Source organism: Cydia amplana, chromosome 2, assembly GCF_948474715.1.
Source record: "Cydia amplana chromosome 2, ilCydAmpl1.1, whole genome shotgun sequence".
NCBI lineage: Eukaryota > Metazoa > Arthropoda > Insecta > Lepidoptera > Tortricidae > Cydia > Cydia amplana.
Window position 1 is genome coordinate 1,035,270 of NC_086070.1, and position 22,699 is coordinate 1,057,968.

The 22,699-nt window shown below is 38.0% G+C and overlaps 2 protein-coding genes across 3 annotated transcripts in view; one reads left to right on the forward strand and one right to left on the reverse strand.

Moving 5' to 3' along the window:
• The window catches only part of LOC134661544 (uncharacterized), a 63,766-nt gene that overhangs the window by 40,249 nt on the left and 818 nt on the right, over positions 1-22,699 (forward strand). Inside the window, exons 6-16 of one of the 2 annotated variants that reach the window (XM_063517679.1) lie at positions 12,365-12,490; positions 12,938-13,099; positions 13,510-13,617; positions 13,779-13,897; positions 14,143-14,280; positions 14,723-14,918; positions 15,192-15,253; positions 15,333-15,824; positions 15,966-16,344; positions 16,573-16,672; positions 16,838-17,368. In XM_063517679.1, the coding sequence (XP_063373749.1) occupies positions 12,365-12,490; positions 12,938-13,099; positions 13,510-13,617; positions 13,779-13,897; positions 14,143-14,280; positions 14,723-14,918; positions 15,192-15,253; positions 15,333-15,824; positions 15,966-16,344; positions 16,573-16,672; positions 16,838-17,368 (2,413 nt within the window). The remainder of the gene's footprint in view (positions 1-12,364; positions 12,491-12,937; positions 13,100-13,509; positions 13,618-13,778; positions 13,898-14,142; positions 14,281-14,722; positions 14,919-15,191; positions 15,254-15,332; positions 15,825-15,965; positions 16,345-16,572; positions 16,673-16,837; positions 17,369-22,699) is intronic. The other variant, XM_063517685.1, reaches the window with a different exon arrangement.
• On the reverse strand, positions 7,126-11,221 carry LOC134662053 (uncharacterized). Its single transcript, XM_063518322.1, has 6 exons — positions 11,148-11,221; positions 10,703-10,809; positions 10,259-10,337; positions 9,325-9,378; positions 7,725-7,845; positions 7,126-7,269 (listed from the first exon to the last, which is right to left on the reverse strand). Exons 1-6 carry the CDS (start codon positions 11,199-11,201, stop codon positions 7,130-7,132), a joined length of 555 nt encoding a protein of 184 aa, XP_063374392.1. The 5' UTR covers positions 11,202-11,221; the 3' UTR covers positions 7,126-7,129.

Consider the following 22,699-nt stretch of genomic DNA (forward strand, 5'->3'; position numbering starts at 1 on the left):
GAAACATATTAATACATAGTAGAATACAAGAGGAAAACCTGTGGTGTCGATATAAATGTAACAGATGCGCTGGGAATACTGCGCGAAACAAGAAAATTTCGTGTTGCGCAATCACAAATGGTTTTAAGTTAAGATGAAAGTGGAGGACCCGTGCGAAATCGCCTTTTCATACAAACGTAGTCGTCATTTTCCTTTCTGGATATTAACACTATTGAAAATATTTTGACACAGTTTGTTGTATATCAACGACAGCTATGGCTATGTTTGATTTTTATCGATTTTTTTAAATTATTATAAGAGTTAGGAGCATTTAAAAATTTGTATGAAATATGTTCTTGGCTGCTAATTCTTACAATAATCAATAAACCTAAAAAAAAATGTACAAGTATTTCACTTCTTCTTCTTCATCCTCGCGTTAACCCGACATTTTGCTACGGCTCATGGGAGCCTGGGGTCCGCTTGACAACTAATCCCAAGAATTGACGTAGGCACTAGCTTGTACAAATATTTTCCATAATGTAAATTATCCAGAGAGGAAAATGGGGACTACGTTTGTATGGAGAAGCGGCTTTTCCTTTCCTCTAGCTGCCCAGTCATAAAAACTTGCCAAGACAAATGCAATTTTGATTAGAGAAAATAAAGGTTCAGATTATAATGAAATATAAGCCTCTCTTTATATAGGCCTCTGGGTGGCTAGATGATATATACATTTATAGATTTATTAAAAAAGAGTATTTAAATCAAGACAAAATAAGAAAATGTATTAAAATATGCATAACTACCTCAATTTTGATCATGTTGAAAATATTTAGTAAACATTTACAGAAGAGTTCCATTAATGCGGTCAGCTTCAGCAATAAACTGTTAAAGGCAAAATTTAACTTCAATTTTTTTCACCAAACCATAGAGAAATATAGTGAGACAAGAGTGCTCACTCCATACATCAGTTCAGACTATTAATTTCAGTGTCTACATCTAGCATCGAGTAGCGGAACTATAAGACAGCATAAGACTTTCCGGTCGGTGCTACATCTATTGTCAAGTAGCAGTACTGATAGTTCCGCTACTCGATGCTAATAGATGCTAATAGTCTTTTTGGTACTAAAACTGATGTATGGAGTGAGCACTCTATGTATTTTTTTCTCTATGACCAAACGGACGTTGCATTCTATCCACGAGAGTGGCCAAGTAGTTTGATGCAAAATTTTAATTTGATTCCTCATATTAACTCGTGGAATTGACTTTTAATTGAAAGGTTAAGACCAAATCGCCTAACATGGTACGGGCATGTGATGCGGAGGTATGAAAGTCAGTGACGCGAAAGGTATTATATACCCATATTATTATAAATGAAGTTGGACGGATGTAAGAAGAAAGGAAAACCAAGGAATAGGTGGATAGATTGTGTGAGAGATGATATGAAAAGAAAGCAGGTAAATGATAAGATGACGAACGATACAGAGGTAATATAGAGGAAAAAAAGCGGCCAAGTGCGAGTCGGACTCGCCCATGAAGGGTTCCGTATTTAGGCGATTTATGACGTATTAAAAAAAAACTACTTGCTAGATCTCGTTCAAACCAATTTTCGGTGGAAGTTTACATGGTAATGTACATCATATATTTTTTTTAGTTTTATCATTCTCTTATTTTAGAAGTTAGGGGGGGGGGACACACATTTTACCACTTTGGAAGTGTCTCTCGCGCAAACTATTCAGTTTAGAAAAAAATGATATTAGAAACCTCAATATCATTTTTGAAGACCTATCCATAGATACCCCACACGTATGGGTTTGATGAAAAAAAAATTTTTGAGTTTCAGTTCGAAGTATGGGGAACCCCAAAAATTTATTGTTTTTTTTCTATTTTTGTGTGAAAATCTTAATGCGGTTCACAGAATACATCTACTTACCAAGTTTCAACAGTATAGTTCTTATAGTTTCGGAGAAAAGTGGCTGTGACATACGGACGGACAGACAGACGGACAGACAGACGGACAGACAGACATGACGAATCTATAAGGGTTCCGTTTTTTGCCATTTGGCTACGGAACCCTAAAAACGTGCTGCGCCGACCCCAAAAACGTGCTGCGCCGACCCCAAAAACGTGCTGCGCCGACCCCAAATAATGGGAAAAGGGCAAGCGAATGATCATGACGGAAAGCCACAGATTAGATGTACCTACTTATATACTTACTGTAACACGCAAACGTACATATTGCACAGAACACACTGTACATTAGGAACAATATTCTCACTTTTTACATGTTTCGGAGGGTTTGGGTTGGTTTTTGGACTTGATAGGATCTGAAACAATGATTTGAAACTGAGTTCGTAGTATCTTAGACAGAAAAATGAAAAAAGTTTTTGGCAAAAATGACATTTTTGGTAGACTGTATTTTTCTTTCTACAAACAGCTAATACTCATCGAGACAATTCAAAAAATCCCAAACGCAATTCGGTTGCGTTGTTTTATCACAGAGTTCCTATGGCCACCTCATGTCTCCATCATCAGATCGGCTCCATGGTACCTACCATAATATTGCATTGTCACCCGACTTACACACGTATGCAAATTTTCAGCTTCATCGAAAACCGGGAAGTGGGTCAAATTTAACTTCTAAGATTTGACCCGTACAAACATTATGGATGTTTGTACGGGTCAAACTAGTATAAAGTAAATTAAATATAATTAAACCATAAGGTTTAACTTCATATACCTATACTACATTATATGTCAGCGTCTCTTGTGTGTAGTGGTAGATATTATTGTATTTAATAACAATTTATTCACAGTCGTAATAATAATTGTTACTTACAAAGACAACCAGAAAGATGGCTATTAGAAACACTAATTTTATTATTCGGCACATGTCATATCCGCATCCGTAAGTCTCTCCCTCTGCAATGTGAAAACTTACAATTTATATGTTTGCAAAGGGTAATTTCAGAAATAACTCATTAATAATTACATACCTATCCTTATAGTTTCCTTGTTGCTGGATTCGTCAATCTATAAACTCAAAACAAAAACGGCCGTTTTAACTTTGGACGCATAGATGGACGAATCCAGCAACACAGAAACTAGTTTGATGTATTCAAAAGGTACCTACTTTAATACAAGATACAGTACGTAGCGGCCCCCTTTTTTTAAATATATGTCGTTATTTAAATAATCACGATTATTTTAGCAGTGGCGCTAGTGTGCACGTTGATGGCCTCTAGCGGAACGCGAAGGAGCAGTACCAATGTACATGTACATGTATGTACGCACTCGTTCTCGGCCTGTCTAGGAATCTCTCGACGTATTAGTATTTTGTTCGCTTTCCTAAAAACAAATGCCTGCACCAATTCTTGAGATTAGTTGCCAAGCCGATCAGGCTCTCTCTCTCTAACCCATGGCGAAAATCCGGGACAAACACGAGGAAAATTGATAACGTAAAATGAAGATGGGACCATGCCCATGCACTAGATCTCTATCAAAGATCTGATTTCAATATTGCATAGGACCATCCCGTTTGGTCTTAGTATTCATATTACGTTGTCATTTCTATTGTATGTAGTTATGATGTAGTTACAAACCCCATTCTATGGAATCATCAAGGCGCGGTGACCACGATACTTCTGAGCTCCTTGTTCTTGCTGAAATAACAAACAAGGACTTGTACCAGAAGATTCTAGGAGGCAACCACAAACACCAAAATATTTGCCTCTCTGTCGCACTTGCATATTCGAGCGGTAGAGGTAAACAGAACAAATTTAGAAATCCCCGCTTGTTTTATTGATACGATACGACCTTGATATGACACGTAGTGCACAGAGGGGCTAATACCGCGAAAACCAAAATTCGCAAATTGCGGGGATCTTTCTCTTTTACTCCAATGAAGGCGTAATTAGAGGGACAGAGAAAAATGCCCGCAATTTGCGTACTTCGATTTTCGCGGTTATAGCACAGTACGAGCGCTTTTATAATTACCTGCATACGAGGGGCGTTCAATATATAATGAGAATGAGATGTAAACTCTTTAAATATTAGGAAAGTAAATACTGGCCGGTAAAGCTAATCTACCTAGCTGATCGACATGAAAAAAAAAACTAACTGTTTTTTGTTTAAAAAAAAAATACGGCGATTTCTTTGCGATGCTATTGAGTACGTTAGCGAAAATGGAGAAAATTGAACTGCGCGCCGTTATCAAATACTTGTGTTTGAAAAATTTTTCTACGGACCAAGTCGATTTAGATTTACGGGACACTTTAAGGTCTAATGCTCCTCCGTATTCGACAGTCGCACGTTGGTGCGCCGAATTTAGACGTGGAAGAACATCGACCATGGATGACCCCCGCTCCGGACGCCCTACTACAGCAGTAACTGAAGAAATTGTGAAAAAAGTCGAAAACTTAGTTTTGGCGGATCGTCGTGTCACGGTTCGTTTTATTGCTAAAAATGTAAAGATTTCAACGGGGAGCGTGCATAATATTTTACATGAACGCTTGGGTATGAAAAAGGTATCAGCGCGTTGGGTACCCAGAATGCTTACTGACACGCAAAAACAAACTAGAGTCGAGATTTGTCAAGAAGGTTTGGACCTGATACAGCAAGACAGGGAACTTTTTTTGGCGCGATTTATAACAATGGACGAAACATGGCTCCATCATTACGACCCTGAAACGAAACCGCAGTCTATGACATGGAAAAGGCCATCATCTCCAACTCCGAAGAAATTCAAGGTGGGCCCATCTGCCGGTAAGGTCATGGGCTCTGTTTTTTGGGATGGTAAAGGGGTCGTAATGATTGAGTATCTCGAGCATGGAGCCACTATTACGGGCACTTTATATGCCAAACAAATAGCAACATTGCGCAATGAGATCCGTGAAAAACAGCGAGGTAAACTTTCGAAAATTGTGTTGTTCCATCAGGACATTGCACCGGCACACAAGTCCGCCGTTGCAATGGCTGCAATACGTGATGCTGGGTTCGATATCCTTAAGCATCCTCCGTATTCACCAGACCTCGCCCCTAGTGATTTCTACCTATTTCCGAGATTGAAGGAATACCTGAGAGGCAAGAAATTTGAAGACGACGACGCGGTAGTCGCTCCAGTACAGGATTTTTTAAGTACTCAAGATGAAACCTTTTTTAGAAATGGAATTTTAAGTTTAGAAAAAAGATATACTAAGTGTATTATGCTAAAAGGTGACTATGTCGAAAAATAAAATAATATTTAATAAAAGTTGTATATAACATACTCATTCTCACTTTTTATTGAACGCCCCTCGTACCTTCTTGGAGCCACTAGTGAGAGTATGGGACGCAATCGGTTTAGCACCAGCGCCTTCGATAGGCCGGTTGTTGGCGCTACAGGACGACGGCCCATAACACTTATTTACTGCGTGGTGGCATTCCACGAGAATGTCGCTTACGTAACGCTTTCGCCTTGTATGGCAGCTACCTTAATCAAATCCCTAAAGTTCTAGATTATACTGCCAATTTCTTAGCCAAATCGTGAAATATTAACAGACCCAATATAGCTTACTCAGCATTTTCAGAAGTATTAGAATAATGTCGTTACGTAAGCGACATTCTCGTGGAATGCCCCCGCAACAGCGGTCTACCGTGCGGTAAGTCATGCTTGCATTTTGCACACCCTAGTCTAACTACTTATATATAATTTAATTATATATATGAATGCACTGCAGCTTATACCTGATACTTGCACATCAATGCATCAATGTCGTGCACTTGTGTTTTGTCAATTTACAAAACGTTCGTCAAGCTGTTTTTAAAAGAGGTGACTGAGGGTGCACTGATTACGGATTCGGGCAAACTGTTCCACACTTTCACTATGCGGTTAGACAGGAAGTGTGAAAGGAAGGAAGTCTAGGGTTGCTAACTTGCTACTACCCTGCGTCCGTGTCAGGTTCAGAAAATATCCTCTCCACTTCTTAATTCATAATCCGAGTGAAAATATCCCCTAATTCAGGTAAGTACATTGTAGTGTGCTGTGAGTATTTTGTCTGTTTCTGTTATTTCAATGATCTATTATAAGCATAAGCGTTATAGAATGTCATAGAAAACGTAGGTCTATTATTATAAATGTGTTTTAAAATGCAAAACCATACGTTACGTACTTCGCGGCATCTTTTCAAGTAATTGTTGGCACCAAATACAATCGAACGGTCTAGATTGTTCAGCCGTATTGACGTTTTATGCAGTGACTTCTTTCTCATATTTTACATGAAATTTGTATCATATTTAATAAATAGAATTTGATTTTGTATGGATTATTTACACATTATTTTCATAGATTATTTTGGTGACGTTTTGATGGATGTCATAATGAAATTGCCATTCTACTTTTCCATTGTTTCTATTACTTAAACTTAATACTTTACTCATAGATATAATATTTACCTACTTTCTTTGATTCTACTTCTTTACAAGGAGGTGTTACAAGGAGGTATAACACAGGAAAAGTAGTGTATTTTGGCGGCAAAATATGTACATCCATGAAACTTTGTTTATGACCTTTATCTCTAGGTACCTATTTTACTAGGCGCAAAAGTTACGATTATACGTAGGTATGCGCGTGTACACACCAAGCACCAATAAGGTATGTTCGACAGAGACAGTAAGATATTAAGTTAGAGTCTGTTCGGAAAGAGAAGAGTCGTGGAATGTATTGGGCCCCATACATTCCACGACTCTTCTCTTTCCGCACAGACTCTACATGAGTTGCAGGCGTCCATCAGGCGGGCCGTATGCTTGATTTCCACCGATGTGGTATAAAAGAATACACAAAAATTACCAATAAAACTTCATTATTACAGTACAATACGTGTTTATTTTAACTTGATACTATTTACAGTCACAGAAATTTCTTTAAACATAATACGTATGAAATAGAATGCGCTGTATGCGCCCGTACATTTTTGGGTTCAGTTGGAACCATTTAAATCAGTAATAACTAGTTCCCATAGCGCATGAACACAAAAAGCGAGACGTAGACTAGCAAGAACTTGCGTGCAATTTTCATTACATTGCGGTATCTGATCAAACTTTTGAATACCTTTACGTTAGTCGTCGGCAATGTACCTAACGTAAATTGCATGCAAGTTTTACTAGTATGCCTCGCTTAACTTGAGTCCGTATTGCTAGCAGTGTTAACATTCTTTTTAGCTCTAGGACAGGATCGCATGCAAGTCATGCCTTTAGACTTGCATTTATTGCACACCGCCGGAATCTTGGCGGGTTCCTCTATTTTGCTCGTTGAAGCTGTGGAAAGGAAAATGTTGTAAACAACTGGTAGAAAATTATTCCTGCCTTTCTTTTGGTTTATTACTCCAATAAAAAAAAACCTGTCCATTTGCGAAGTTAGGTTTTCGCGGTCGGCACAGCATGCCTTTTTTTTCCATAAGTACCTCTCTGTCGTTCATCATCTCATCATTCACCTGATCATAGGGGTTTTTATAATTAAGTTAATTATTAAGTTTTATGGTATTTCATTTTAATTGTAATTTAGATTAGATTAGTTTTAAATTTTATTACTAATTCATGTAAATTGTTCACCTGGTTTCTTTTTATAATTATAATCTCTTACACAGTTTTTGTACCCTACCCGTCCCCTACAAAGTGCAGCAAAGCTAACGAATAATATACAATTCAAGCTCAGATTGACATCATTCAAATTTTCTATAGATAAAATGTAAAACATATGGACAAGAAATTACGTTTGGATTCTCTACGGCCTCTTTCGGCCTCCAGCGTGGAGAAAGAGGGCTCAAAATTGTGGTGTGAAGCTCGATGGGACTCCTCAATTACTAAGGGCGATGTCAGCGTGATCGATGAGTACTTGGAAAAAAGATTTATATAAATATCTTAAATTAGTTATTGAATTTAAGATGTCATAATCATTTATAAATAAACAAAATTGCCGACCAATTTTCTACATTTTTTCAGGTTTCAATTTTTTCTAATGTGCCATAAGTACCTAAATGTGTGATAAATATAGTCTGTCAAGCCGGATATGTCAGTAGCAATGTAAAGCAAACTAAAGTATGGTATCGTATCCCTAGGAAACGAACAAAAAGCAGCAATGTACATCGAACAACGATGAAATGTAAACAAAACAGTTCCACAGATAAGATATAAATGACACACGATTTTTGAATAATTCAAACGTAGTGTTGCTAACCCGCGATTTTTCAAATTTGCCGCCTTTTTCTACTGACAAGATTTGGTTGACCCAGTATAAATGCCATAATTTCATAGAGATACATAATATAGAGATGAAACATGCGTGCGCCCGGGAGGGACAGAACATATACAATGCGATGAAATTAACAACAACACGCGACATTCCTGACAATATACCAAAAACAACCTACGTAATTTAGTCAGGTTTTGACGTAGAACGTTTTAGAATTAGGGAGACATGAAAAGTGAGACTATGACAACGACAAACATAATAGCTACTCCTACTGAAAAGTTCCATATACCATCCCGTTCGGTCATCTCTCCCCACCCCTAATGCCTTATCTAGGGATCCTATACGTATTCATGCACAGGCGACCACAGTATCCTACCACACTTTAAGGGATGCTGCCTGCCCATCTACCTTAGTCTTGGACGTACATAACCGGGAATCGAACCTGGTCAATATTCTTTATGTAATCGCGTGTTAGTATTTGTTTGTATAATTGATCCTAAAAGTATAAGGACTAAATTTTTCTATGAAATCTTGTGCAAACATTAGACTGAAATGCCCACAGTTTAAATAATTTGTAAAATGTTGTCATTAATATGCATCATTTATCTGAATAGACCACTTATGCATATCTTATCTGCATCGATGCTATGCATTACAAATTGCGTTTATTTAAAATTAGAACACATAAAACAACAAAAAGAAGAAACAACCTTAGAAAATATCTTAACACAGACTATGCACTCCACAAAAATACGAAACGCAATATTGCATTCGTTACCCAAAATAATTAATCTTTGCATCCAGGAAAATGGCTACCATTTTGAATATTTACTGAAATAAAATAATTATCTTATTGTTGGGTTTTTCTTGTGTTCCTTGTGACTTATGATTCGCACCATCAACAATAACAACGAAAAAACTTGCAGTTTTTATACCTAACATTGTTTACAGAGACTTCGACCAGGTTCGATTCCCGGTTATATATGAGATATATTAAAAAATTTGAATGCCGTTATTATTAAATCTAAAATCAAAGTCATGGTTCCTATTAAGAACAGACTTCTCCCTACTGACCCATTTGGATTGATCAGGATCACCCTGTATAAGGAAAATCTATTTACTTGTGAACTTTTTGTTCCGACAGCCGTAGATTGAGTGGGTCGTCTTGGAGCATTCTGAGAAAAAAAATTGCAATGTTTATCTTGTATATATGGTGTCTATACTGTCTACGTTAAGGTGCAGTAGGAAGCTACTATTTATACTAGCAATTTATGATCTATGATAAAACAGATATACTTATATTTATAATCAGACATAGGAATCCGTGGGGCAAATTTTCTTGACAGGTAGGGACTTCCTATATCGATAAGTTTATCGATATAGGAAGATAGAACCTGAAAAAGGATCAGGATCAGAAATCTATCCTATTGTATGAACTTTTTGTTAGATTTTACATTGCATGAACGCCATTGGTTTTAAGACCAACACATGAAAGTCAGGAGAAAAGGAGAGATACATACATGAAAGCAAATACTTACGAATTTATAAAGTACTCCGAAGGCGATAATGTAAATAAGGATTTTGATAAACATTGGTTTGTGCTTGTGTGTTTGGATGCCTGCAAAACAAATCATAATTGCATCGATAATTGAACTCAATTATCAATGCTCGAAACGTAAAAATCAAATAAAATACGTATAATACTAAATTCGCTTTGATTGATAAGTAATCTATCAATAAAGAGGTTGAGATAATATTGACTATTTCATAGTGCAATAAGTATTACGCCCTACCTTTATTTATATAAAGGCTAGGTTATCCTAGCGATTATTTAAAATATGCTATGTGTGAATTTCATACTTGTCTTCAAAACAATAGTTACAAAAAACACACAATGGGGGCGATCACTAGTATATAGAACGAGCATCGATAATTGAGTTTATCGATATAGGAAGTCCCTACCTGTCAAGAAAATTTGCCCCACGGATTCCTATCGCTGTTTATAATAGAATTCAAAATAAATAATACTAGGAAAAACGCAATAGACACCCCTACCTGTTGCTGTAACTCCCTTAGGCGATCTTTTCCTTGATTGTAATAATACTCCAATGTCTTCGGGATAAAATCGAAGGCTCTGAAACATTTATTTGATTTATTCATAATATAAAACCTGCCTTACATTGTTATGAACTTAAGGCGACACACAACAAGCCGTCTCGCGAGGATAGTGGTACGCCAAGCAGCTCTGCCTGTGTAGACGTGCCTAGAGGCTCATTTAAAGACAGTGCGAGAACTCGCATGCGACTTTCATTACATTGCGTTATTTGATCGGTCCGCTGAGTTTATGTAACCTCGATGGTCCGCAATGTAACTAAAATCGTATGCGAGTTCCCGCGCCGTCTAAATGGGCCCTTTTATGGTATGGTACTCTCAGGCACGTCTTTTTCTAATACGTATATCTTCTTGCTTTCTATCATTCAAGGAAAATTATATACTTACTGTAACGGCGAGCAGGGGCACGTCGCGCACGCGCATTGGCAGATGGTGGAAGGGTCGACTGCGCGCAGCGACCTCTGGCACGACGCGCCGCAGCCGTGGGAACGCAACTATATTGACCAATGTAACATAAAGATATGTTTGATCGTCCCACAAACAAACGTCCTTAAAAAAAATGAGTTGCACAGCATCAGTGGATTTATCAAAATTATCCGTTTTTGGTTATACATTTAATAGGTAGGTACCTATTACTAATTTTAAGTAATTACCTATGCCTCTGAAAAATTTGAATGCAGGCAGATTCTTAGAGCGTGAAAAAGGATGAGAAAGGTATCCTATTGTATGAACTTTTTGTTAGATTATACATTCCATAACGCCTTTGGTTTTAAGACCAATACATGAAAGCCAGGAGAAAAGGAGAGATACATACATGAAAGCAAATACTTACGAATTTATAAAGTACTCCGCAGGCGATAATCAAAATAAAGATTTTGATAAACATTGGTTTGCGCTTGTGTGTTTGGATGCCTGCAAAACAAATATCTAAAGGAACATTTCATAATAGTTTTAAACAAATAAATAATAACGACGACTGAAGACGACTTGACGACTGGTCTGGCCTAGTGGGTAGTGAAGCCTGCCTGTGAAGCCGCGGTCCCGGGTTCGAATCCCGGTAAGGGCATTTATTTGTGTGATGAGCACAGTTTATTCCTGAGTCTTGGGTGTTTTCTATGTATTTATGTATTTGTACATTATATATATCGTTGTCTGAGTACCCACAACATAAGCCTTCTTGAGCTTACTGGGCTAGCTTGATTTAAAACTGGGGGTTTTCTCTTTGTAGCCTAGCCTGTTCGATCTCTCATGCAAGTTATGTAGTCAGCCAGTGAACGCATCTGTAGTCAGCTTACTCACACAGCGGGAAATTTAACCAAGTAGCTCACAGGAAACAACTTACATTGTTTTATACGCTTCCTTTCCAACCCCCAATTTTCCTTCTTCTTTTCAGTAAATAACAATTTATTATTATTTAGGTAACGATGGTCATTTTATTATGTTTATTTTTTTCACACCATTGATTTATGTTTTGACATATTTTTTAATTTAATCCATCCATCAGTTTGGTCATGACATTAATTGCCGTAGACAAACATGATTTCGGTTTTTTTTTACTTTAATGTAGCCCAAATGTAGCCTAAGGCAAAGAGTAAAGTATATATTAGGTCTAAGGTTGGTGTAAAGAGCGGTATGCACGACGATTTTATGCAGTCAGGTTGTCAAAATGACATTGCCAATTCTTGAAAAAGCTAAATGGCGGGAAGCAGCTTTTATTTATTGTATGTGAAAATGACTCATTGTTTCATCCGTATTGTGAATTGTAATAAATTGTGAATCAAAGTCATGCAGATAGTTTTTAACTGAGAAAAGCCTATTACTTACATAGAAGAACGCTTAATTAGCTTTTATCGCCGTTCTCCATTGATACAGGTAGCTTTAGGTGGCTCACCCACTTATCGTTTACTCCTAAGGAAAGTTACTCAAATAAGAATGGGTCTGAAAGCTTTACTGGGTTATCGTAACATTGTCCCTTATTTCATATTTCACTCCATAAAATGTCTAGTAAAACCAGTTACTAATGTACTCATAAAAATGTTGTTGTTTCAGAAACTGAAGGCTTGAGCAGTGGGTGCGAAGCCAGTGGCTTCCGAGATGAGATTGCTCGAGATTATGCTGCCCTGCAGACGCGGTTGGGACGAGAATTCTCCGACCGCAGGGGGAAACTCAACAGCGGTAATCTCCCTTTGAAAATGAAAAATATAACTTTTCTCCTCATATTAGAGTTAAAAAGTGGTGGATTTTGATTTCAAACCTTTTCGGAGACGTCCACTTCCCTGACCCGTTTTACTGCGAAATCTAATTACCATGCAAGAGGATGATACGATATGCCGTTACTTCATCATCATTCATTATGATGAATGATGATGAAGTAACGGCATATCGTATGCATCTAGGTCGCATTTATCGGTAAAACGTACCGCGGCCGTACACGATATCTAAAGTACAGTTGACATCAAATATATAAAATTTTCGTTTATAAATGTACTTTTACTGTAGGTTATAACATTCGGAATTATCATCATGAGAGGGTTCATGATACGCCTACTAAATTACATCAATGACCAAGATCAATCTAAACTGATTCAGATCTAAATATTAATCTTTGCCTCTTTTATATAGAAGCAGTCTCAAAAGGCCCTGCGCGCCCTGTCCCGACCAGGGAACAACTGTCAGCAGATTTCCAGAAAAAGCTGGATGAATGGCAGATGCTAAAGGGAATGCAGACGCCACCTTTTGTGCCGGAGCGCAAGGATCTGAGCGAGGACTTCTTGAAAAAGTGGGGTAGGTGTTACGAGTTCGAATGTACTTGTTTGAAAAGTTTCGTACCACATAACTACAGAATAACAGCTGCCTCTGTCATTTTTAACGTTGGTAAGCTCGTTAATTGCTTAGTGCAACCATTGAAAGCTTTGAAAAATCGTTCATAAGGGTCATTTTTAGGGTAATCACTAAAATTCAGTGAGAGTTATTCTTATAGAAAGTGCGCCTTAAAATGTTCGTATTTAAATCGGTCGGTATACATTTGTTAGTCATGCTACAAAAGTTTGCTTAACGACTTTGAACACGAAGAGGTTTTTGTAAGAAAAATGTAGTTGGGTCAAGTTTTACAAACGTTTTACTTATTGATAATGTCAATAAATGAAAAATCTTGCAGTTTTGGGAACTTACTATCTAAAATTGTACCCTTTCAGATGCATGGAACCGTATGAAAAAAACGAACTCTGTGCCCTCATGGGGAGAGCAAAGCAAGCCGGATCAGGTTCTGGTGCAGACGTCTACAGGTCTCTTCAAGTTCCAAGGTATGTTGTCTTTGATTGCTGACGGCGGATTTTATTGCATTTGGACTAATCCTCCTCCCATCCTTCTCCTAGTCTTAAGTCAGTCTTAGTTCCAAAATTAAGTCTTGACTTTTGCTTGCTTCACGAGACTAACTAAACCTAACTAATGTCTATCGTTCCAGGCATATCTCGCTCTTTCACACGTAAGCTTCATGAGTGGGAGAAGTCACGAGGTATCGCCCCCGAAGCGTCGACATCAGCGCTTCTACGTGCCGCCCGGGCACGCAGTAAAGCGGCAAGGGTAATATAGATTTAGAAAAACTTGTGTCGTGTTAATGACTTGAATGAGATTTTTTCCTCAATCCAACAGGACTGGCCTTCAATTCCGTGGGACTTATTTCAAAACATGCCAACTTTAATTACCTAATTTGGTTAACTAGAGAAAACGTATTTGAAAAGCACTACCTATTTATAGCATATTACTAAATATCCTACCTAGCATTTTGCAATACCTATATACCTACCTACCCTTGTGATTGTGTCCAGGCGGCGCCAGCGCAACTAACAAGAACACAGTCAGATGGCAGCGTCGCGCCATCTATGGCATCCGGGCACCTCCACGCCTCTAGTCTGAGCGTTAATGACGCTGATGACTTCGAATCGGAGTATGAGAGGGAACACTTGGTAAGGATACTTAGAAATTATGGTTTTATAGTTGACGAGAATGCAATAGGCTGGACGACTTCAGTGGTATTGTTGTAAGCAGAGATGTCTAGTATCTTTGATACTAGCTTCTGTTACTTATTGAGGAGTTTAAGTTGGATTTGAAACCTAGAAATTCTGTAAGGCACAGCTTGCTAGTGCTACCCGAGAGTTAATTCGTAAATATCCAGTTGGAACGTCACCTTTTTTACAAGTTTATATTTACGCAGCATTCAAACAAGCTGGTATAGTAATATTTGTTTGCCGTTGGGGTTGCTCACGTTTAGTAAAGGTACTTACAAATTTTTGGTGATAATGCGAGGGTCTGATCATTAAGATGTCTGGATCATTAGACTGTTTAAAGAAAAGCACCTATGGTCGACAATAAAAGCTATTTGAAAACACTTTTTTGTTTAATTCGCAGATGGTGGACGACGAAGACCCGCCAACCCGCGGCGCAGTCCTGGTAGAAGTAGAAGCCGAAGAGGTCTGTACAGCGGCACCTTTAGTGGCCGTCTCCCCTCGCCCCGCTCCGCAGCAACCGGTGTATAGCTATGGACTTGCTGAAGCAAGGTTGCTATGTGAAACTAGCAGTGCTGCAGTCACGCAGCCTAACGAAGGTGAGGCATTATCATTTTCATTCAATAGTCTTCGTTATTTAAACTTCGCACGCAAGGCGACTCGGAAATTTTATGATGTTTTCTTGTTTACTCAGTAATTTCAGAATGTTAATTGTGAATCGAATTAAGGCTAAAAACACACGTGGTGGTTCAAAATTTCAAGCCACTCCACTGCTGAATATGTTTTCAGATAGATCACAGACGCACTCACAATTAATATCCTAGAATATAATCATAGACGAGGTGATATAATTTTATATATTTACATTTCAGGATCTCGCACAGTGAAAGCAAATGGACAGACTGGCGCCAAACCAAAGACCACGCGCGACCAGGTGACAAACTACATCTTTTAATTGCCAACAGTTCGTTAAACTTTAATTTATCAAACCATTAATATTTAACTTGTTGCAGTCAAAACCTTCAGAAAAGAACAACAGAAGAAAAATGGCGAGGCAACCAAGCATAGAGGAAGATGCAAAGTTTATCAGAAAAACCATAGAAGAAATAGAAAGGGGCAGTTCCAGTCGGTTTACTGAAGAAAAAGAAGATGTTGAACATGAAACACATTATGAGCCAGCCACAGTCAGGGAAGAAGTAGCTAAAGTATACAATCCTCCGAAAAATATTAAACAATCTGAAGTTAGAGAAAAAACAAAGAGTAAAGAAGACATCGAAGATCCAAAAGACGACAAAAAGAAAGATGATAACAAAAGCAATGGGAAAAAGAAATCTAAGTCACGAGCCAGACTGGAAAGAGAGCAATCGAAGCCTTCAGAGAGTGACACGGAGCAAGATGTGGACACGGTGACTGTGGAGATTCCAAGGAGAAGAAAGAGACCACGACGGGCTTCGGAGAGGCCTAGAACTCCGCCAACATCATTACATTCGGATTCCGAAGGAGAGGTAGCTCTTATGCAATTTTTTCTTTAAAACTATGTCCAATTTTCCTGTAACTTATAATCTATTTATTTTTAATCATTGAGTGCTTCAAGTATACAAACAAGTATGTGCTGATAATACTAATCACACTCATTTATTCCCAAGGTCTTCGTTCTCAAACTGAAAGCTCCCGGACCCCGGGAGGGTTCACCAGAAGTCATAGTCAAAACAACCCGTAAAATATTTTCTCCCGTCGTCCGATGCGGCGAGTCAGTCCCCAGAGCTGTCATCCCAGTCGACGTCGAAGATCTAGACGACGTTCGACCTTCAGAGCAAGTCAGACATACTAAAAAGGCTGAAAGAAAGGCGAAGCAGGAGTATTCTCGTTCGAAGAGCTCTGGGGATCTCCAAGAGGAGCAGAGGCCTACGTCGAGGCCGCCTCTGCCTACGTCACCGTCGTCACAGAGGAAACCACAGCCTAAGGAAACTGCCCCGTCAATAAGGATTATGATTCAGCGGTACAATATGAAGATCAGTGAGGAAGGTAAGCTGGAGGATTCTACCAAAATGCCAATTGTATAATAATAGTTCTATCAACAGTTGGATGCCGAGTTTTGATCTGATGATGTACCGACCAGCATAGTCTGGATTAATATTTAAAACAGTGTCAAACTAAAAAAACTACAGTATAGTGTCCATAGCATTCTCGGAAAAATTCGACGGTTTTTTTTAATCAATGGTTATTAGACTACATTTAGTTAATACTTTCCAGGTCACACGCCTCCCAGCAGTGGTGCTTCCTCACCGGCCTGGCGCTCCCCTGCTCTAGAGAGACGACGCCCTCCCGACATGCCCGTTGGGGTTAATATAAGGTAACCAAACATCCAGGATACGCAGACAAAGTAACAAAGAAAACATGAAAATATTTAATTCTTGCAAGATACATAAATATACAGTGCTCCCAAAGCTCTTAAAATATTTCTAACACCAAAGTATTATGCACTATAATTATCACCTATTTTTAATGTACTTTACAGAAATAACCCATTTCTCGAGAGGGAAGTCCAGAAGTCAGCTAGCGCCTGCCAACTATCCAGGAGAGATCAAACGTCAGCAGAAAAACGACTAACACCCGTCCAGCCACCCGGCCTAGATGGTGTCCTCAAATCCCGTAGTGCCAACGCTTTACACCCCGAACCACCTATACCAGAAACCCCATTGCATAAAGAAATGGAAGACAGCCAAGAAACTATAAAATGCAACGCAAGCACAGACACTATTGTACCCGATCTTATTAATGTACCTGAGAAACCTAATCCGATAGTCGAGACTACGCTTTTAAGACAGATGTCCGAAGTCCCAAGCATAACTAAAATAGTGAAAGAAAACCCTGAGTTGTTTGCGAGGTCTATATCGACTGTGGAGTCGGTGGCCATGGAGGTTGAAGCTAGTCAGCTGTCGGAGAGAGCGGCGAGGATTCGAGCTGCGAGAGAGAGGTTCCTTTCGTCTCCTGTTCCCATGAGGAGGGAAGGGACAAGCTCGGCTAGTGATCTTAGGCCTGGAGATAGGTGAGATTCTGTTTGTTAGTTGGACATATTAACGTACCGTGGGCCACACTGTTAAAAATGACAATTCGTAAAACTTATTGCAAAAGCATAAACCATCGATGGCTTGTTAAGGTGACGGTAGAGGTGGGTAAATTTTCAGATTCTGTCAATTTACCCCATTTCACACACAAGCGCACTTCACGCACACTACCTCACTTTACTGGGACAGGTCATTGACCCATCAAGTTTTTTTAAGATAGCGTTTTGAGTTTAGTGTTAACCACTGACCTCTTTTGAGGAACAGAAACTGTAAAAACGTTCCATTGAAAGAAGAAAGAGAAACAATACATTAAATCTTGCTCTCCTTGTCTGTTCATGTCACACGTGACGTATTTAAATTCTAATTTAATTCATTTGATTGTTAACTATTTTCTGCATATTATGGCTTTGTCGAGATACGCGTTTTGTAAAGTTAAACCGAATAAACCCAGATGTCATTAAGTCAGATGTAAAATGTTATTTACTACAATTACTACTCTATACGGTTATTCATAAGGCGAAAAATCAATTCAATTAAAAATTTAAATAAATAAAGTTTCGGCAGGGTGGAAATTTAATTAAGGCCGACAAAATAAAATTTAATAATATATGTCGGCTGATGACCCCTAAGATCTTTACAGATTTACTTGTACGAGTATCGTATATTCGCTATTTATTTTGCTATTAAATTTATAAAATTAAAATAAATAATTAAATATTATACTGGCATTCCACCGCTATTATTTCAGTGCTGAACTGATTATCTTCGATCGTAGCCTTGATGATGTAGTTGTACTTACACTTACGGCGGTAGGAGCGGCAATGAACCCCGCGCAGCGTAGAACGAGAGGTGCGTTGGGATAAGTGCATATACATATAATTCTTCGTGCGTCTGTCTGTCCGTCCGTCCGTCTGTCACAGTCTATTTTCTCCGAAACTACTGGACCAATTCAGTTGAAATTTGGCACACATATGTAAATTTGGCACACAAATGTAAATTTGTGACCCAAAGATGGACGTGTAACGTAAATAAAATGTATTTTAGAGAATTTGAAATACGGTAGCCATTTTTGGGGGGGGGGGGGAAATTAAAAAATATGTTTTTTAAACTATATAGTGTTACATATCAAATAAAAGAGCTCATTGTAAGAATCTCAGATATATTTTTTTTTAAATTTTAGGATTAATAGTTCAGCAGTTATTCATGAAAATAGGCAAAAAATTATCATTCTCCGCCCACTTTCTCCGAAACAATTGGATCTAAAATTTTGAAAAAAATACACAAAGTAGTTCTTTACCTATATATGTCAGGAAAATCTATAAGAAATGTGCAGTCAAGCGTGAGACGGACTTAATATACGGAACCCTTAGAATGCGAGTCCGACTCGCACTTGTTTTTGTTTAGCTCTTATTAGGTTTAAGGAGTTTTATGAGTGAAAAAAGAAGTTTTTTGTTTTATGTGCCCGCGTTATTGCCAATCGATTGTGTTTTAAACGATAATTAGACAAAAAAACTTGTTTTTCACCAAACGAATATAGATCCCCCTGACACATCTTCCAAGTCGCCTTTGGATAGGCTTAATTTTAAAAATAATTGAAATAATGTTCTATATCATTCATACTTGCAAAAAAAGACTAAAAATAATTTACGTGACCAATGCTTATTATTAGTAAATATCTTACAATTTAATATCTGATATATCACACGATACAAAAAAATGGCCGCAAAGTTAAAAGTTTATTTATTTACGTTACTAGTCCATCTTTGGATCACCGACTCTTTGTCATATGTGAAAAATGTGTACCAAATTTCAATTGAATTAGTCTATTAGGGGCAGACACACGAGTGATCTTAAAAGGGATTTTTTTCTTGAATGATTTGTATGTACTTACCCCAACGCACCTCACGTTCCACGCGGCGCAGCGTATCAGTAAGTACCTAATAATTAGTGTCCGACCGAAACACAAATTTCTGTATATATAAATATTGTAGTCCTACTTGCTCCCCAACTTTTGGTCTTTGTCACATAGTTTAGTTTCATAATACGAAGTACTATTTCGTATGTTTCGGCCAGGCCGAAAGATTCGGCCGTTTTTTGGCCGAAACCGAAACTACGGCCGAAACATGATTTTATGGCCGAAACTGGCCGAAACCGAATCTTCGGTCGGACACTATTATCATGCCGCGATCAGAAAGGGATTAGAAATAACAGATTTCCATACACTTCGTCAAAATCAATATGGATTGACAGCTATCTCAATCCCTTTCTAATCGCGATTCAGTAATACGAATAATCACAATGGTCTTAAGTACCACAGACCCTACTGTCGCTTAAGTCCTTTATGACAATCTCTGCCTATTAGAACTTATAAAAAAAAAGAAACCGAGTAATTATATCCAACTACCGAACCTGCTTACAAATTTTCTCGAGATATTTGAGAAATGTGATATGCAAAGGAGAACATTCGAACAAACGAAAGTATTTTTGCCCAAGCTGAAACGGAGACCTTCGCCTACGCTCGGTCAGTGATGGTTTAGGTACAGTCAGCTGCAGGTCACCCCTGCATAGAAGATTGTATGCAGGGGTGGTATCTTTTCTCTGCAGCTGACTGTACACCTATAAAAAATTGTTGTACCTGCTGCAATTTTATACCGGTACCGTACTTTATATTTCAACAGGTATAGTACCTTCAAAACGAAGCGGTATTGATAAATAAGAACGGTACCGTACCGCCTATAAATAATAATAATAATTCAGCCTATATACAGGTTGGTCCAAACCTTGACGTCCAAAAATTTTTTTTTAGATTCCTCACGTCGTGGGCTATCAGAATATACCCCATGTATGTTAGCCGATTTTTCGTAGTTATCGAGTTATGATTTTTTTTTACTTTTAACTTTTCATATGAAATTCCGGGGTTCCCATACAGAGTGGCTAAAAAATAACTGCATTTCCGTTGCCAGGGAGGTTTTGGGATTATACTGAGCAACTTTTACAATGGGGCCAACCCCGAAACCGCGAAAAAAAATTACCCTTCCATAGAAAATGGACTAGCCAAAATGTATAAAAAGCCAATTTTTTTTCGCGATTTCGGGGTTGGTCCCATAATAAAAGTTGCTCAGTATAATCCCAACACCTCCCTGGCAACGGAATGCAGTTATTTTTCAGCCACTCTGTATGGGAACCCCGGAATTTCATAGGAATAAGAATAAGAATAGAATAAGAATAAGAATTGTTTATTGCCACATACATGAACATAAAATAGAGTTAGAATTACTTACATAATAAAATAAAACAGTTGTTATCATATACAAAACAAAAGTGAGAAGATCTTTGTATTAGGCAAAGGGTTCCAGTCTCAGCGTGTGCCGGGCCTAGGTGCCCGGCGCTGGTTTTCAGACCGGTCCCAGACTAAGGACGGTCGGAGAATATTACCTACATAGGAAAAGTTAAAGGCTTAAAAAATCATAACTCGAAAAGTACGAAAAATCGGCTAACATACATATGGGGTACATTATGATAGCCCACGATTTTTGGACGTCACGGTTTGGACCACCCTGTATAGACAATAATCTCAACGCTAGCCCAATGCGGATTGGGGACTTCACACACAGCTTTGAATTTCTTCGCAAATGTATGCACTACGAGTATGCAGGTTTCCTCACGATGTTTCCTCCTTCACCGAAAAGCTAGTGGTAAATATCAAATGATATTTCGTACATAAGTTCCGAAAAACTCATTGGTACGAGCCAGGATACCAATGAGTTTTTCCTTACCGCTTATACCGTAAAGAAATAATGCAGTCTCTGCTTTGCACGATTATTGTGTAGACATAATTCTTATAATCACCGAAACATACATACCTCTACGCACAGAATGTCATTGAAATAAAACATTGTTTTTTATAGTAAATTAATATAACATTCGATTTATACACATAACAATAAGCAGGCCAGGCCGCAGCGATATTGGCCTGTAAGCTTCATCTCGGTCTCCAAATCCGCAAAACTCGCTGGTACTAAATGCTGGTCTTGCCGTTATTAATTATCTTGATTCTTGAAGATTATCAGAACAGCACGTTACGTAATCGCATACATAGACGGAACGAACGTCAACAAAGTAGGTGTAGACACTGCAAGTCTTTAGGTATTAAACGAATTACGCTTCGTATTAATAGATGAGTAATATTTAAATGAACATATAATATTCTCTAACATAAATACAAGATTACAATTAATTGACATCAAAAGTCATTGACGTACAGAAGTCATATACATTTTTATAATGACGCAAAATTGATACCAGCATAATGAAAATCAATCCCAATCAGTAAAACGAGTCTTTAAACTTTTTTCATTTTAAGCGGGTTTTGAAGGAACAAGTTACTTAAATTCGATTGTAATCGTATTGTTTTAGGATAATTTACTGCTGTTTTCGACCGTTACGACCCGTAAATAACAACAACTCACATTTAAAATTTGACTGGAGCTCGACGTGATTATATTTATTTACCCTATTTTATGAAATACAATTTATCTACTGGTATACATTTTCGTATGCGTATATGATGAAATGTCTTTAGTAATGTCAAAAACGAGCTATGACGACGTACACGTCTGCTTCGATGCAAGGCCAACGGCCATCTGACTCGAAGAAGAGTTTTGAGTGATGTCGTCAATGTATGGAAATTATACGAAAGTTTACATTTGGGATTGAATTTCTGTGTTGTATTTGTGAGTAAAAATATAAGTAGATAATAATCTGGTAGTTTAGTTATCTAGCCTTCAAAATCCCACAACAACTCAATTACTGTCAAAGACAAAACTGTAATGCGTCTTGCTCAAACGGAACTCCATATTTTGATTTTTGGACACTTTTAGTGTCGATTTGTAGAGAATTACAGGAAATAAAAAAAAATATGGCGTGAAGAGCCGGTACACGGCTTCTTCGTGAACAGATTTACGTATAATTTAATGCAGTTATTAATCATTCATTGAACAAATTGATTGCACAAAGTGAGGTCTAAATCGAAAACGTCATATACCGTCCCCTTAAAGCGTTGATGTTAGTACTCATATGCTATTAAATATATATTACCAAATGTATACAAAAAGCAAACATGTAGAGTTTGGGCCAAACTTTGGCGGTTTCCTGACGTCGTGTGGTTGCGTAACACATTGCAGCCATAATCTGTTTTAATTTTTCGTATTTTTTCCTTACACACCTATAGGTAGTAGGTACTACCAGCACACACACGCTCAATTTATTTGTTACTATGTGTGTACGAAGATATGCAAATTTTGAGGAATTTA

Bases quoted from the DNA above. Each gene is read 5' to 3' on its own strand.
- LOC134662053 (XM_063518322.1), bottom strand. From the start codon at position 11,201: ATGTTTATCAAAATCTTTATTTTGATTATCGCCTGCGGAGTACTTTAT. The intron at 9,379-10,258 runs GTAGGGGTGTCT...TTTTTTTCTCAG, and splicing joins TAAGGGAGTTACAGCAACAG to AATGCTCCAAGACGACCCAC. The intron at 7,270-7,724 runs GTAATTTCTTGT...TCCTTTCCACAG, and splicing joins AGGCCGTAGAGAATCCAAAC to CTTCAACGAGCAAAATAGAG.